This window comes from Austrofundulus limnaeus, unplaced genomic scaffold, assembly GCF_001266775.1.
Source record: "Austrofundulus limnaeus strain Quisiro unplaced genomic scaffold, Austrofundulus_limnaeus-1.0 Scaffold996, whole genome shotgun sequence".
Classification (NCBI taxonomy): Eukaryota; Metazoa; Chordata; class Actinopteri; order Cyprinodontiformes; family Rivulidae; genus Austrofundulus; species Austrofundulus limnaeus.
In genome coordinates this window covers 66,758-85,333 of record NW_013953398.1, presented here as the reverse complement: position 1 = coordinate 85,333, position 18,576 = coordinate 66,758, and the positions used below count along the sequence as shown (strand labels likewise).

The following is an 18,576-nucleotide window of genomic DNA, read 5'->3' as shown; positions in this document are numbered from 1 at the left end:
CAGAAGCTGCACTTCATATTAGTGACAAACTTTTGTGTTTTTTGATGAGTTACTTTCATTTTTTGCATCTACTTTTCATTTAAAATAGGTTTCCATTCTTGGCAAAGGTTCTTCTTCTACATATCAAAAATGTTGTTAAACAACTGACTGGTGCACTACTGCTACCGGTGGTGAGAAAGTGTTTAGAACCTTATTCAAAATCAATGCGGTACCGCGGCCCTCTGCGGCCCAAAGTTAAAAACTGTTGTTCTTTTGAGGCCCGGGCCGCGGCCCATAGGTTAAGAATCTCTGGTGTAGCACACTTAACAACAGGTTACACAAGTTTTTGTGCTTAACATGCAGAAAATAAATAAAAAATAGAAGCTCGGTTTGCACAGTTGCTTATAGATTAGATCTTGCGTAATTCTTGGCAATGTATTGTCAAAAAGTGATTGATTGTGTTGAGATTGGATTTTAGAAAATGTGCTTTTCATTTTCTGCCATTTAGCACATTTTATTCCTCTTTCATGCAATAAAAGCCTGCTATGACACAACTGATTTTACTCAACCATAAAGTGAAATTTGATTCAAATATCAGGTTATAACAGCCTTTAACACGTGTACCAAAAGACCGATGCTTTGTGCGTTCTGCTTTGTAGATTTTTTACGGTCTACACTTGCAAAGAGCACCAGCGTTTTACACTTTGCTCTTTTGAACCATGCAGAGAGGACGACCTGACAGCAAGATGTAAACTGACACACACTGAAGGAAACAGGAAGTCATGGAGTTTTACTCCAACATGAACACAAACCACAGCATTTTGACATCAGTGATTTTGTAGAGCTCAACTCTTACCTTGGTATATAAAAGAACGTGTTTGCCATAAAAGAAAACCATATTCATACTGCTATTCTACTTAACGCAGCAGTGTTTTTGTTCAGAATGGCTCTAGGTGACTTGCTGTGACAAAGACTTAATTGAACTGAATAAAAGTGAAGTGACTTGCAGAAAAAACGAGTCTGGTTTATAGAGCGATGCTGAGAGGAGTGTGATCCAGAGTCCCTCTGAGGCTGTGAGTCACAGCCAGCCATGCAGCCAGCAGCCAAAGACAGTCGCTTAGTTTGATGTTAACTTGTTTCTCCTCTGGCGGCGTCTGTCACCTCTCGGTATGCCTCTGTAGCCGGAGCTCAGATCAGCGGGGTATCTGAGGGCCTGTCGTTCTGCTCTCCATCAGAGGCGCCCCAGCTTGCTCTAGGACACAGGTATCAAAGCTGCAACCGTTCACTGAATGCAAATAGATTTATGTTGCACACAGTCCCGCTTGGTGATAATGCTTAAAGCTGGCTTTGATATAGATTTCCTTTTTAAACTTTTATGTCTTTAGGTCTCCACAAGTGAAAGTTACAGTCAGACAGAATAGATGTTTTTGCAAATTTCATTTCTTCAGCTTTGATGTTGTTTTTACTGGTTTTACTTCAGTTTTCTTCCTCATTCGATCCAAATTCTGCATCATAGCAGCCGGTACAACTTCACTCGCATGTGATTCCTTGCCAAATTTTCTTCATTGAATTAGCTATACCCTTTGGCTAAAAGCTTCTAACAGAGCGAGGGAGTGCACGTTATTTTAGTTTCTCTCTTGCTTTACTGAAGGGCTTTATAAGGAGCCTAAGGGGCTACATATTGGGTTTCAATTTTGGTTTTGGCTTTGTTAGTTTGGAACTGAAACTGCTGCTCCACACTCAGTGGTTGCCAGTGGATAAATATTGGACTTTTAACTATGTTAGGATAAACACACTGTTGTTAAAATAAATAAAATCTGGACTGAGAAGACTCTTGGTTTACCTTTTTGGTTTCTTTTCCAAACGCGCGAAAGAAAAAACTTTTTTTTGTTTCTTTTGCTTAAAATGATGAAATGACAAATATTCCGACATATTACAGACTTTTAATTTTTTCCAATCACGTCACGTTATCTAATGAAAGCTAAAAAGAGCACTGCTCTTTCACTAACAGGCAGCGACTTGAATCAGATGGTATCGTGGCTTTTCTTGGCCGTGTTTCTTCCAGCTACTTTATTAACACAAGCTGTGTGACATTGCTAGGTCAATGAATCAGATCACTCGTAGTGGCCGGCATGCTGTTGCTATCAGCAATATTACAAGTATGAGCCTCATATCACTGCAGGTTTATCAGTTCAGCTATCTGTCAGGAAGAAGTGATGTCTCTCTAAGTTAGGGTGAATTTCCTGTTAAGGCGGAGCCAGAGGCTGCCAGCTCACACATGGTGGTCCCGAGGCCGTGGGGACGGACGCAGATGATCAGCTGAAGGCTCGGTTGGTTGAGTCAGAGGTGGTCTGCCCTGAGTGATGTCTGCTGGAGCTCAGACTGGATATTTTTTTGAGTTGAGACAAAGACTCACAGGCATAAACAAACAATAATCAAAATGTCTTCTGGACTGACTGGAAGGAACTCTTTATTGTAATAAAATAAACTTGACTCCACAAGTTTTGTTTTTTTTTCCTGTGAAATCAGCTGTTTTGTGTTTCTTGTATTGCAGGAAGTTGTACATTCGATGAAGGCTTCTCACAGTGTGATTACCAACAAGACCCTTATGATGACTTTGACTGGACGCACATCAACACCCAGGAAGTGCCATATGTGTCACCAGACCTGCCACAAGGTTAGGCTCCACTTCCTCTTTCTCTCTTTCAGTTTTCATAAGGAAATCAGCTCGGTGTATTCACGTGCAACGCCAGGTCAGTTTTCTGTTGCATCGTGTTCTGCATTAGCATTTTATTCTAATTACAGCTGTATCTTGTGTTTTAGTCACTTTATGATGAATATTTCTTACAAAATGGTATACAGTAATGTTGCACAAAACAAGCAGGTTTTCTACTTTTTGACTACCATATTTTTCGGACTATAAGCCATGACTTTTTTCCTGAACTTTGAACCATGCGGCTTATAGTCCGGTGCGGCTTATACGTGGATTTTTTTCTTCAGCCACCAGGGGGCTCTTATGCTCCATTTGCTTCAACCACTCGCTTCAAAAAAAGAAAGGAAAAAAAGAAAAAAGAGATCGCTTCCAGAGCCGACTGTTGACAGGAAGCAGCGATTTAAAGATAGTCAATGGCCAAAAACTCATAAAAGGGGATAAAACAGACATTTTTCACGGTGGAATCTGATCGATAAAAACTTTGGAGCTTAATCCAGGACCAGTTTTTGGATAAACGTCGAGTGAAGAGCCGCGGACTTTTTTTTTCCTCATTGCACTCCCCGGCGAAGGAATCCCATGCAGTGACGTATGCTGGAGTGGGAGGGCTTTCCCACCACAGCTTCAGAGCCAGCATTACCCCGGGAGGACAACAGATACCGCTGTGTGACGCAGCTTTTCTCAGCTTGTTTAACTCCGACACTGAAGAGGAGACTTCGATGTTTTCAGTGCGCCGGAGGACAATGAATGAAACTTTTTGTTGGACCAGAAACTGTTAAAGAAAACTACCAAAATAAGGTCAGTTAAATGAATCGTATTCCTCCGAACTTTAATTCCTAAAGGCTTTTTTATGTTTTGATGTTGAATTCACTTTTTTTGACGGCAAATTTGGGAGTACTGTTTTTTTTATGTTGGGGATGCGGCTTATAGTCCGGTGCGGCTTATATGTTAATGTTCACGGATTTTTTTTTAAAAATGGCGGGTACAGCTTATAGTCCGGTGCGGCTTATAGTCCGAAAAATACGGTAATTAAATTTACAATATTAACTGTGTATTTAGACTAGGGTTGGGCAAATTGGCAAAAAAATTAATCACGATTAATTGGGGTATTTAGCTGATAACGATTAATTTGACGATTAATCCTCTGAAGTCCCTGGATACCCTTATGTCCTAGTCACATGACCAATTTAGTGGGAAAGATTTGATCTTCATAAAAATCTGTTACAAATTGTGTCAAAATTACAGACTTCAGGCTGTACATCAAATTTTAAATAGTGTTGATAAATTACAGAACTTTTTCTTTTTAATGTTTGTCATATTTGAAGCAGGGAGGAAGCACTGAGCTGACTCTGCCTGGTGGCATTAATCGTATTAATCATCAAGTGCCAAAAAGTAATTGATTAATGTTTTTCTGATGATTAATTACACATGATACAATTATGCCCAAGACTGCATGTGAAACTATGCCATAGCTTGTTACCAAATCCAAAAAGACATCTTTTTTTATATTTTAAAATTAGGAAATAGATATAACATTTTATCATTGCATCTTCCCCTACTTTTATATCGTACAATGAATCATTTCACAACCCTGCAGCTTTATTTTAGGACTTTGTAAAGATGTCTGGCCATATGACAAAACAAAGTGCCTTATTATTTAGGTACAAAGTGTTTAAAATAGTGAAAACCTACCTTAATAATACCAATTGCTACAACAAAATACTTATTGCATGTTGTTAAATAATAATAATGCAACAATACAAATAGTAATACACTGAAATATTGCTGTGTTTCTTTTTCTGATACTGTATCAATTCTATAAAGCACAGTACCAACACTTATTTAAGGTTTAAATATAAACTTTCATGCCAGCAATGGATTTTGCTTATTTCTTTTTAGTGCCTTGGTTGATTTAGATTTTTGGAAATTTCATCCCACATTTGACATGACTCTCCTCTCCTCTGTTCTCCTCTACTCTCCTAACCTCCTCTTTAATCATTTTTTTTGGTGATGATGATGAAGGGGAAATTAAATCTTTCTGCCTTAAGGCTGAGTGTCTAATTAACAGAATATGAGGTCATTAATCAACAGCAGCCAACAGGCAAGGTTGTCTACTTTACAGTGTTTAAAGGCAAATGTTACAGCAGTAACTGGTCATGCTGTGTTCAAATTAGAACTTGCTTTACGAAATTAAACCAAAGTATTGGAGATGTTTGTAACATGATGCTAAGTAATGAAAACCAACTAATATAATCTTGCATTTCTGTCTAAAATCATCGAAAAGAAACGTGTTTCAATAATTAACCACTAGATGTGCCAGAACTCCCTCCAGCTCGGCAAGGACAAAACTGAAGCGGTAGATTTTGGAGCAAAGGAGGAAAGACTGAAAGTTAGCTAAAAAGATCAATCAGATCACTACAACGGATCCAGAACGCTGCTGCCTGAGTCCTTAAAGACCAAGAGAGTGGATCAGTCCAGTTCTGAGGACTTTGCACCGGCTCCCTGTTACTCAGTGAATGCCCAATGAAATCATGCTTCCAGTTTACAAAGCATTAAGTTGTTTAAGTCAAAAATGAGCTAAAAAATTACAAACTTAAACCAGCATTAAAAAAAACTTTAAAAAGGAGCTTACAGGGAAATATGTTATGTAGGATGGGTGTCTCAATATTATTTATATTAGAAATGTATAAATAATTATACGTGTAAGGATGAGAATGTAAAATTTAATGCTCATTCAATGTGGGAATAATTTGTGTTAATCTGGTGTGAGAACATTTAAATGTTATGAGTTGAGAAGGGCAGGAAATCAAAAGATCTTGTGTCTTTTACCTGTTTCTTTTCAAACAAATAATGTAAAAAGGACCTGCCTAGAATGGATTATTAGTTCAAGAAAAATTTGATGGTTTCTTTTAATCTTACTTTTTCATTTTGTTTTGTTGCGTAAAGATTATTTGATGGAGGAAAGGCACAGGTATTATAAGATTTTTTTTCTTCTTTCTGCTGCCTTTTATTTCATTTTGTTACGTTTTTTTGTATTTTATTTTTATTATTCTTTTATTTTATTTTTAATGGAATGAATGAAAGAACGAACAAACAAACAAACAAACAAACAAACAAACAAACAAACAAAAAACATCTTTTTACTGCATTATGAACCGTCCAGACCTCTGAGTTCATCTGTATCAAACCTGCTCTCCGTCCCCAGAACCAAACATGCTGACGCTGCAGTCAGTTTTTTTTTTTTTTGCACCAAATACATGGAACAAACTCGCAGAAAGCTGCCGGACAGCTCCCACCGTGTGTTCTTTTAAAACAAGGTTGAAGAACATGCTATTCCCTGCTGTCTTTGATTAATGCAAGAAAACGATTCATTGGTGTTACATTTGACTTTAGCTCTTAATCAGAGTTTGCTTTTATGTTTTATCTTAAACCAGTATGTTCTTTCTTTGAGTTTCTTTATTTTCTTCTGTATTTTATCAAGAGTTTCTGTGTAAAGCACTTGGAGTTGCCGTATAAATAAAGCTACCTCACCTAAATGAATAATAATTACACATGAGTTTTTTTTCTTAATTTTGGCCTGTTTCATTTTTTTCTTCTATTTTAACCTTTACTCTTTCTTCCTCTTCTCTCTTTTCTTATTACATTGTTACTATGACGATGTAATGCTAATATTTATCTCTCCAGCTTGTCATTTTGACAGCCCACCTTTGCTGACATTTAGAGGAAAGTTCATTTCATCACCTGCTCTCAACAACTTTTACGTAAACGTCCACTTTTTCCTCCCAAAATGTGTCTAGTTGTAACTTCTGGCCCTGTTTCTGAGTGTGCAGTGGTACAGAGCTGGAGTCTTGACTCGTAGTGTTATAAATACCAAGAGGTGTCATTATGTCGCGACGGATGAGTGGCCACTCTGACGAAGTTGAACTTCTTGCCAGGGGTAACGGAGGTAATCCCTGGAATTAACATAGCAGCCACGCCAGTAAAAAAAAAAAAGGTGGTGGGATGAGCAGGGCAAAGAGGTGGAAAAGCAGGTTAATGGTTTGGAGATGTTAGTAGCTGAAGGGTAGGTTCAGAGCCTTGCCTAGAGGAACCAGAGCATGAGCTGACATTTGATGTGTTAATAATGCCAGCGGGGTGGGGAACGCTGGTGCGTTGGATAGAAAGTGAGGTTGCTGGAGGAGATGAGAGCTACAGCGCTTCTCTGCACGGTTGGGATTGAAGGAAATACAGGGATTAAGTTAGGAGTGTAAATGCCTTGCCCATAGACACATCTACATTCAAACTGTTCACCGTGGTCTCCTGGAGGCTGTGGTGCAACATAAAACAGCTGTGCTGTCTTTTTTGAAGACAAAGAGATTGTAAACTTCTATTATCGTGGGGTATTTTTAGAGAATGGCATCTGAAAAAGCTTTAGGAGAAACTTTGCGGGGCTGATTGGTTCAGAGAAGTTGGTAAACACAATGCCAGAGGAGAAATCCTCTACGAGGGCTTTCCCACATTAGGGATGGGAAATCGTCCCTATTTTCAGATCGTAAGATCATGGTCACTGGCTATCGCCAATAGACGATCCAATCGGCTGATAAGGCATGCGCAGTTACGTTGTTAAAAGAAAAGAAGAAGAAATAAAAACAAGCAGGTTCGCTTGTTATAAGTGACGGCTTCTTTTTTTCTAAAGTCGCTTGTAAATTCCATGAGTCGCAGGTTGCGGTTTTAACGTGAGTTGCTTATTTTGTGCTCGTCTTTCTTTCTGAATGACTTAGCACATACCTTAGTTCCTGAGACACCCCATGCCGGGAATCCCCGCTCCTGCTGCAGCGTACGTCACTGCATGGGATTTCTCTACCAGTGGAGTCCAATGCGAAAAAAAAGTCAGACTCGTCACTCGACGTTGTTTATCCACAAACTGGTCCAGAAAGTTTTTATCTGTCAGATTTTACCATGAGAATCGTCTGTTTTATCCCCTCTTATGAGGTTTTGGCCGTTTGACTATCTTTATCAATCGCTGCTTCCTGATAGTCGGCTCTGGAACGAGTCGCTTTTTTCTCTCTCTCTTTTTTAAGCGAGTGGTTGAAGCAAACGCAGAGTCTAAGCGCTTTTAGCACAAACAAACACTCCCACAAACTTCTGACCAAGTATGTGTTCTTGTGGAGGGGGGTGAAAAGTTCAACCCACGGGTTACCAGAGCCCAGAGTGACTGGGAAAAGCAGGGGTGAGGCAGTGCGCTCCGGTCCGGTTCGGAACTAGGGCTGCCTCGATTAATCGACGACTAATCGATTATTAAAATAATCGATGACTAATTTAATAATCGATTAATTGTTTTCTTTTTTTTGTTCTTTACTTTGTTTTTCGCTCCAAACTTCTTTGACACCTTCCACTGCCACATCTGCCTTTCTGTCCTTGACACACATGCACAGTAGTGGTAACTGGGGTAGGCTGTGGACGTCACAAGACATTATACAGACAGGCTCTGGTATCATGGCTACCCGCCAACGGAGCTCAAAGTGTGGGATCATTTTAAGAAAATGAAGGAGAAACCTGTGTAATATCTGCAGAGCAGAACTTACCTTCCACAGCAATTATTTTTAGTTAGCATATAGCTAAAATCTAACGATGGTTAAATAATAGCAGCTGCATTCTGGCGTGATAAGCTCTATGTTTTATATTCAATTAACGTATGATCCAATTAGTCGACTAATCGAAAAAATAATCGGTGAGTAATCGATTATAAAAATAATAGTTTGTGGCAGCCCTGTTCGGAACAGGTTAAAGTTATTTGTTCAAATGTATGATTGTCATGGATTATTTGTTTTGTAACTAAACGTAATAATATAGCACTATTTGGGTCACTTGTGGCGCACCAAGAGACGTGAAGAAGACCTGCGCATGTTTGCGCCGACTTTGAGAAAAAAAATAAAAATAACAGAGATGCAGCACTGTATATTAATTATTTTATTCCCTTATTTGCACAGATCACAATGATGATGATTAAAACATTTTAATATACAGAGAAGGGCGCATTTAAAATTTATTTTACATCCCCGGCACAGCATTTAATTAATTAAGATCGCCCTTTAAAAAAATTGCATTCCAACCCATCAATCGCCGATAGACGATTGAATCAAAAATCACGCCATCCCTATCCCACATGATAGTTTTCAACTCAGTTCTATGTTAACAATTACACTTGTGTCCTTGTACAACCCACATTGAGTTTGTCTAATGGCTGTTTGTTCTTACAGCAGTGTTAGTGTGCATGGATGGATTGGCAGTTTTTGTAATAGACATCAAACTTGTTTTTGTGATCTCACTGGGGGTTGGTGTTGGCAGAGCTAGGATGCTACGCTGGCAATGATTATTGTGCCAGTTGAACATTCATGGGCTGGGGCTCAGTGGCTCAGTGGACTAAAGCAGATACTCTTGACTCATAATGATGTCTGCCAGTAACACTCTAAACCTATTTGGCATGCCATTCTCTCCGTGTCTCTGTTTTTTTTCTCTGTGCACTCTTGAATAAGAAAAGAGAAAATAAAAGACTTCACAGCTGCAACAGAACTACCCGATGTTTTAATAAGGACTGAATAATAATAGATGCATCAGTACGAGAATAAAATTAACATTAAACCCAGCTCTCTGACACTCAAAGTATCAAAGTGGAACGCTGAGGTTCTCAAAGAAATTTTATTTTATTTTTTTGAAGAATTTGAGCCTCATAATTAAATCAGTTAAGCTGGTGTTTAGTATAAAATCTTTTTTTTCAAAATGTGAGCATTTACTGCATTATCTTCATATAAAACATTAAATATCGTTTGAAACTGTCGTTAAGTTCCGTGAATAAATTTTAAATTACCTCATTGTTGAAATGCTTTAGTAAAGTGTTAGCACCCCTTCAGACTGAATAAAAACCCTGCTACGATGTTAAAATCCTGATTAGAACATGAATGTTCTTTACAGGGTTGTTATAATTACACTGGGCTCTCCGTTACATGAGAGAGAGCATGATGGGACCATAATAGTGTTCAGCATGCAGAGAGTGTCTGTAGTGAGGTCATGATGGGTTATTACTGTAGTCAAAGCAGATCAGGGTTTGGGCGAGCTTTTAATTTAATTTGTTTTTAATAAATTTGATCATGCTGCTTTTTTCTGTTAAATACGTTTTGTTGTGTATTTGGAAGCTCTAGGAGTGCAGAAAAGTTTAATTTAGACTCTCCTGGTACTTAATGTGTCATTGGTTCAGTTTTCTTTATTCTCTCTTGAGTTTTCTGAACTATTAAGTCAAATTATTTGCATTGGAACTGCTAAATAATGTCTGGATTTACCAACTACAGTTTAGTGGTCTTCACTCTCCTCTGGTTCTGGGTCAGACTCTGGTTCCAACATGTAAGGCTGGACGGACAAGTCTTCCCTTGTTTATCTTTTTATTCATTTGTAAAAAAAAAAAAAAGGTTTCTGCGCAGCTATATAACCGTAAACCCCTCTATCAAACTGGAGTGGACCACTCTGGAAGCTGGAGGGAGACGTGCCTCAGAAAAGGGGCGGGGCTTGTGGAGTTACAATAAGGAGTTTCACTTTATATAGACCCCACCTGAAGGATTTAAAAGTAAAAAACGAAGGATTTTTATTGTGGAAATATTTGTTAAAAAGACAAACACGTGAATAAAAAAAAAGATGCACTTCATGTTGTGGTCGTCATTGATTTATTAAGATTTGCAAAAATGGTTACAGCGTGAACAGGTCTGAGCGAAGAGTCTGGTCACGCAGCAACTCACTGGAAAGTTTCAGGAAATCAGTTTTAAGTAAGAGGCGGAGCAATGACCAACCAATGAGGAAACGACAAGTCTTACAGTAACTTTGCATGAGGAAGGACATCATAAAGACAGTGGCGCCTCAGAATCATGAGGACAGATAATGACGAATCGTAGCAGTTATCAAAAAGATACAAACAGAAATGTCAAGACAGTTCAAACTTAATAATCAGCAGAGAGGTATAATTATTTTCCAGGACAGATTTAAAAGCAGGAAATGTTTTCTTTAAGACAAGAATGCAGAAAATTACACTGTAAGCAATCTTTAGTTTAGTTTTACATTTAAAAATTACTTTTAAGGCATTTTAAAAATGGTAAATAACAGAACAGAGAGATTAATATTTTGAAGCATGACGTCAGACAGTCTTTTTAAAAGAGTATATAATTAATGTATGAATAAATAAGGACATTATATCAGTCTTAATAGGTTGTTCGTTGTTTTGTATCCTACATACAATGATTGGCACCTCAAGATGCTAAAAATGAAACGACTCTGTCAGCTGGTTTTCCATCTGCAAGCTATTATTGATTTGCTGGAGAATACAGCCCTCTGTCTACCACACTGCTGTTGTCGTTGCGTGACATATTTGGGTCTTAAGGCTGTCACAGCCGTAAATTTAGCCTCACCGGTATATTGTGTCATCCTTCTATTAGCAGCCATTTTAGACTTTGGCAGTTCAAAGACGATCAGCCATTTTAGAAACTGGCAGCCCGAAGGTGTCAGATGTTCTTGGCATCATGAAGTCTGCTTGCATGGCATGGTTCTTGTATTAGTTTCATGTACTGTCAGTCATTTATTAGTCACAATTTCACAATTTTTTTTGGCTCAGGTTGGAAGAAATGTTGTTTTTTTTTGACTAAACAAACGTGATAAAATTGTTTAAAATTAATTTAGTAGGAAACAAATTGTTGTTGAACGTCAATAAGCTGTTTTATTTAATATTTTAACCTCTAGTTAACCCATTTGCTAGTATATTTTTGTTTGAGGCAGTGTTATGTCTTGCTAAAGTGCCAAAGGTAATGTTTGCAGTGTTGTGTGTGTGTAGTGACATATCTGGGTCTCTAACTGATAGAAGTATTTTTAGTTTGCACATCATCTTGGCAGCCATCTTAATGGTACTTTTTTTGCGTGTCACCGTTTTAATGCCACTGCCAGAAATGAGGAAAAAAAAGAAAAGAAAAACAAAAGAAAAAGAATGAATGACATCCATCATATGTTGGGTGGATAAAAAAAACATACAAGGTTTCACAGAGTAAGTGGTGATTTCTTGCTTTTTTTATTTTGGAACTTGTTGGTGACATTCACAACCAGGAATAAGGTTATTCTAATAATGGAGGATGTAGAAGTCTTGGTTTGTTTGTGCTGAAGTAGGCATATGTGGCAGTAATGATGACAACAAATGAAAGAAGAGATTGTGGAAAAAGAGCTACCAAATATCTGTGGTACTGAAAGATGTGTGTCTATAACTGTATGTATGCACGTTCCTATTGAAACACTAATGCTCCTCTAGTTTCTAAAGGAATATGTTTTCTCTCAATAGATTAGCCAAACAATAATCAATAATCACTATTGTTCCACAGCCTTTTGTATATGGTACAATATAAAACGCCTGTTTTGACTGTCTGGGCATCTTATGTACCATTTTATATTTGTATTTCATTCAATCACACTTCATGTAATTGTAGCAAAGTTAATTATGTCCTATTGTGTGCCATTCTTCTTTTTGTTTCTCTGATTTGTTTTCTTTTTATGTTTTTCTTTTCTATGTTCAAACTCAATGTTTTTATTTCTATGACAGAAAATAAACTATTAAATTAGTGGCTCAACTAATTATTTTAAAAGAATGAAAATGTCTGAATATTTGAAAACACACACAAACACGTGTATTTCACACCGCCTCATTTGTTCAACATAATTCTCTGTAATTGGATATAGCTGATATCATCTAGTCAACAGGATTTAAGAGCCCGTGGATCTGGAATTATCAAGTTTATGATCTTCAAATAATCTGTAGAAATTTTAATCAATTTAAGATTGATAATAGTATATATATTTTTTTATAGTTAAGAGATGGAAAAGAGTTGGCAGAAATGGATCAAAAAGATCATAATGAGTGTTGATTTATTGATGTATTAGGGCTGTTTTTTCTCTACAACCACAGGTAGTTGTGCCAACAAGACTCTGCTACAGTTTGGGAAGCAGTGATTTTTTCTCATTTATAATGAGCTAATGGGAACTACTGGGATTAAAAAAAATCAAACGGGAAAGGATCACATTTCATAATTTTTTTAGAGCAGCAACATCTGGTTAAGGTCTTAGCTGATTAATAGAACATCTGGATGGGCAGACTCTCATTTCACCCAGATTAAGTTTTATTTCCATGCTCCAGTTTCCAGATCCAGCTGTTGGAGATACAGTGTTCTATAAAACTCAGTGGTGACTGTTTGCTAACAAGTGTCCAGGCTGATTTCTCTACAAGATCAACGGAGAGGAATGTAGATATCTGGTGGAAGAATCTGGTTGAGACTTGTTTTTCTATGATAAAGAAAAAACAGTGGTGTTGTTGGGAGTTAAAACAAGGCGTTATGGAGTAAACTCGTTAACTTCTGAAACAGAAACTGATTCTTTGGTGGAATTTGGGGGGAAATGGTATCTGTGGGCTTACAGCACAGACGGTTGAAAGAGAACCTGCACAGTGCGGAGCAGTTTTGTTCATGTAGGTACATGTAACACAAGCTGTGGGCAAACAGCCCACTCCTGGTAAGTGTAGTCATAATACTGACTGTGTCTACACTCTAACTACCTCCTCAGAGGGCTCCATTAAAATCCACTGCTCTGCTTAAAGCAGTGGATTTAAAGAAATTCTTTGGTGTACTTGCAAAAGCAGCTGCCACAAAAAAACAAGATATTGGTTTACATTAAAAAATGACTCTTTGTGATGTTTGTTTACAGATTATGTTTCCTTTGTTCGTCTCTGCTCTTAGGTTCCTACATGTTTGTGGATGTTTCTCAGTATGATGTCGGAGAAAAGGCCAGGTTTCAGCTGCCAGTCATGAAAGAAAACGACACTCATTGTATTGACTTCAACTATCTGGTCAGCAGCCCCGACGGCTCCACCCCAGGAGCTCTGAACATCCTGGTGAAGGTAATGAACACCACGCAGGGATCTGACCAGGGCTGTCAGACTCTGTTACACAAAGGGACCAGAATTCAAAACTTGGTCCAAGCCAAGGGCCAGTTTCTGTCAGTATTTCTTGAAAAATATATGTAACAAATTATCTTTTCCAATTTATATTTAAGTAGCATTGAGTAGCATTTTGGTATGTTTTAATAAGAACATACATAACCTAAGGTATAAAGAAAAAAATAATGCATTTTGAAAGCATTTTCTTATCATATATCATACACTAACCAACATCTTTTTGATTTATTTCTTACAGACACATTTTATTTCAATCCTACAAACAAATTAAAATTGAAAACCCATGAAAAATCCAATAATTTGGCTTCAAAATAAGAGAAGAATACAGAATAATAAAGTCAATTCTCTGTTGCTCTTTTCACACTGAAAACAAAGATTACTGAAAAGTTTCAACTAAATGTTCTTGACCATAAACCCTCAAACTATTTCATGTTTAAAGTTTTACCTTTTGTGGTCAGATAAAATGTTTACAAGGGCCAGGTTTGGCCTGTGTGCCTTGAGTTTGACACATGGGCTTTAGACTCTTAGAGACTTTGCTTTATCTTCACTCGTTTACAGATTTCCTCGAGTTTTAATCTGTTTAAAATGAATTTAATTTGGTTTTAATCATCATGTGAAAGAACAGAATTAATTAAAACAGTGTAAACTTCAGTTATTCGTGTGTTTTGATCTTATCAGTTATTATAGTTTTAAATGTATCTTATAATCATATGTGATAGATATTTATTGCAGTAATCCAGACTTTTTTATAACTCTTATGTTTACATTGGGTTTTTGCAGGTAAACAAGGGCCCTCTGGCAAACCCCATATGGAACGTGACATCTTACACCGGTAAAGCCTCAGAACTTTACTTGGCTTTATTTTGTTTTTAACGATGTTGTATTGATTGTTTTGTTGTTCTTCAGGTAAAGACTGGCTAAAAGCTGAGCTTGCTGTCTCCACGTTTTGGCCTAATGAATATCAGGTAAATCCCTTATTTGCAGTTAAATAGTGTTATTCATTTCCAGTTGTGCTAATGTGAACACACACACCAGAAACATGTGCATGCTCAGAGGCAGACTGTTGATTTATTTGTGTTGACTGAGGCTCAGGAGGTGACGATTAGGCTAGGGTGTGTGTTTGTGTGTATGGAGGCTGTATGTGCGTGCGTGTCACCACATCTGGCAATGACACATCTGACATTGTCTTTAAAGCATTTAGTCTTATTTCTGTGCTTCTAATGAACGCCTGTCCTACCTGAACCTAATGAGTTCACAAAGGAGGAAAGATTGCAGCACCTACATAGAAAGTTGCATTATGCTGAAAGTGTGCGTTTCTCTTTTGTTCTTTTATTCGTGTCAGTCAGGATTTGTGTGTGTTTGGTGCTGACAGATGTGTGCATGTTTTCGGATAGCCCGCCTGTCGCTAAATGTTCCTGCAGGCACAAACGCAGATCATGCTAACACACACGCAGCCTGGGGACCAACTGTAAGGCTAAGTGTGAACGCTTCCTCCAAATGGCCCATCTGGACCCCCTTCGTGGTGACCCTGGGAGGGGCTCACCAGCTTGAAACTCGTGTGTCGACATGTTTTAATTGAACATAACCATCCTGGTTTGCTGAAGCACATGTAGCTGCTTCAGGACGTGAGGCGCATTATTGGATCTGAGGTTATGAAGCTATTTTGTCATGTTTGAACATGTCTCTGTGTTAGCACTTTGGCTTGACTTGTAATGAAACTGATTTCCCCAGGGGAAGACTTTTCACATGTAGTCATAAACTATATTCAGAGTCGAGAACAAATGAACACACGCACCTACGCAGCACTTCTTACAGTCTTGTAATTATGAGTGTTGTCTTTATTTCTTCTATATTAGGAGAGAAAAGTTTTTAAACCATCATTAGTTTGCAGTTGTCTGAGCAGCACGCTGACTTCCCATTTATTTGGTTTTAGAAGTTTTATTAAGGGTGTGTACAGTGTAGAAGTCATATTAACTTTTATCAGCAACATTAATACATTAAAAGTTCTCCTCAAAGCAACTTTTCTGCACAATTTAATGAAATAAAAAAAAATCTGATTTATATTAACTATAGCAATGTATTGAATAGAAATTTTAGGCTTCTAAACTGTTACTCTAAAAATAAATGTTGAGTGAGTTTTATTTATATAGCACCTTTCATAGATATAAAATCACAAAGGGTTTCACAATAAAAGCAAGAAAAAAAATTAAAAGCATCACATTCATGCAAAGTAAAAATGAAAAACCAGTTAGAAGAAAAAAAGAGGAAAAAATAGTCATTAGTTTCATATTTGTGACCTTTGTTGATTGGTGACACTGATACGTTTTTCTTTGTTAAGCCTTCCTGAAATCCATCTCCTCTGTTTTGCTGCTACAATATTTATTTCCTTTGACATTAGTTAATATTAGTCTGTGTGTGGACCTGTGCCCGAAACTAAATTTACATTAACAAGAACACATAAGACAAGGAGGGAGAGGGAAAAATCCCCTCCCTGCAGCGTTAAACATTTTTGATTCCATGCCCGTACATGCATACATCAAAGTGATTTAAGCAACTGGATGATAAGAGGATGTATGTTTTCGCTGAGCCCGACTTTGGAGTGATGATATGTCAGTCCTTTTTGCCTGCAGCGTTTTCGCGTGACTTAGCCTGGGTGTGAACTTGTAAACAAGTGCTATCAATAATCCTGCTTCACCATGATGAGATCTGTCAATCTGCAAACTGTGACGTCTGCTTGATCCGAGGCGACCGCCGGTCCATCTGTTAAAGACAAACATGAAATGGTCCCATAGGTGATGATAAAATGGATTTATTGTTATGATGAATGTAACGATCTGCATCCAAGCAGCAGTGAAAAAGATCTAAAAGATCTGAGAATCAATTTATTATCATTTATCATAATCATTTCTGATTCTTTCTGTCCAGCAAAGTTTATTATAGTGACAGACCTAACTACAAGTGATTTGTTTGACTATTAACATAATTTACTTTTGATTTCACTATCAAAAAACATTAGGCTTAATATTTAAAAATGATACTAATTAATAGATTTAAACCTCTAAATGAGAATGATTAAACAAAAAGTTTATGTTCCAAAGTAATCGAAGGAGAAAGTCACTTACTCTGAGAAAAAGTTGGACATGTCCTTCACCTGTCCTCATCTTATTTCATTGTGTTGCAATCTAAGCATTTCCCCTCCTTTGTTGCTGAAATTATGCTGTCAGTGCAGGCAATTAGTCCTTAATTGTATGCAGCTATGCAAACTCTGTATTAAAATATTTTTAAAGGAAAATATGCAAATATAAAGTCATTCAGAGACATAAAAAACACCAAATTCATGTATAAAGACTGAAAAAGAGCATATGCACTCTAATATGGTAAAATGTTTGCGTAGTGCAATATATAAAGCCATCTCAATAAACATTAAGTTTTGCACATAGGTGCTTTGTTCTTTCTTATAAATTACACCACAAATGACTTCAAAGAGAAATATCTCAGTTTGAAATTGAAGCATATACTGAACCTGGAAATCATATTTTATTGGGTACTTGTCCTTTAGGATCAAAAAGAAAATGTATGGAGTGACAAACTGTCACCCTGGCAATTAATGCAGCCGGCTTCAAGAAACTGAGTTGTCAAAATAACAGGAAGGAGAATCAAAATGTTCTGGTTCTTTTAAGCTACATGCTTGTTCCTGGTAATTTATGCCAAATGAAACCACAACAGAACTACAATTTATGGTATTTAATTCCTATAGATTGTAAATCATAATCTGACGTTTAAAGACGGTCACAAGTGATCACGAGTCAGTCTGGGTCGGGTAAAGTCAAAGATAGAAGGTTGGATCCATTGGAGTGACTCAGAAACTCCACAGCAGGTGATTCTTTTGGTTCCTGCTGGGACCCCAACTGTGAAGTGCCAACTTTCTGGTGCTGTCCTCACAAACACTGTGCTATAATAACACAACAAAACAAACTCAAACACTCAGACATGAGTTAGAGCAGGGATGGGCACTCATCCATGGGTTAGAGAAGGAATTACTTTATGTAGTTGTTGCTTTAGCTGTTCATTAGAAGAACAGATTTATTTTGAAGAACACCAAACACCGAACACCAAAAACTATTTGACTTTTCTGTGAGTCTGATCACCTTTTCCACAGCTCACATTTAATCAAACACATGGCTACAGAACATAAAACATTGCTATGTTCTATAGCTGCACTGAAAATGTACAAAAAAACAGAAGTGTAAGCATGTGCTCTCTGCATAATTAAAACCTCATTTTCAACTTTTTACATAATAGTTCTAAGGTTGAACCACTGAAAATTAACTAAATCAGACACTTTATTTTGAAACTTCTAAACTTGGCACAAAAAGCATGGACATTTGTGTTTGTCAGATTCTTTCTTTGTTGTATCTTAGAACTTAGGAAAGCTTGTTAATTTCCATTTTTAAATGGTGCCACATTTTTTTGTTTTTTTGTTTTTTGACACTTCAGTAGAAAGCAGAACTGAATATCAGAATATTAGTATCTTAGCTTCTTCATCATCAGTGGCTTTTTTTAATAGAAGAAAAAGAAAGAGAAAAAAGTGAAATGCAATGAGAAAGAGTGAAAGAGAGATTAGAAGATATGTGAAATATATGTTGAGAAAACATAAGACAGCACACCGGACTTCTTGGCTCCACACCTACAAAAACAAAGATAGCAAAACCACAGCAACAGAAATGCATAACTATATAATTATAATGACTATAGCCTTGCTGAAAACCATACCCATATACATATATAAATTTATACATACTGTATACACATAAACATACCCATACCTACCTATCCAAACACTTTTATATATATACTGTATAGACATATACATACAGTATAC

The 18,576-nt window shown here is 37.2% G+C and overlaps 1 protein-coding gene across 14 annotated transcripts in view; it reads left to right on the top strand.

The window, feature by feature from the left end:
* ptprk (protein tyrosine phosphatase receptor type K) overlaps positions 1–18,576 on the top strand; it is an 86,939-nt gene that overhangs the window by 9,063 nt on the left and 59,300 nt on the right. For all 14 annotated transcript variants that reach the window (XM_014030075.1, XM_014030077.1, XM_014030078.1 and 11 more), the window contains exons 2-5: positions 2,534–2,656; positions 13,477–13,637; positions 14,475–14,526; positions 14,601–14,659. In XM_014030075.1, coding sequence (XP_013885529.1) covers positions 2,534–2,656; positions 13,477–13,637; positions 14,475–14,526; positions 14,601–14,659 — 395 coding nt within the window. The remainder of the gene's footprint in view (positions 1–2,533; positions 2,657–13,476; positions 13,638–14,474; positions 14,527–14,600; positions 14,660–18,576) is intronic.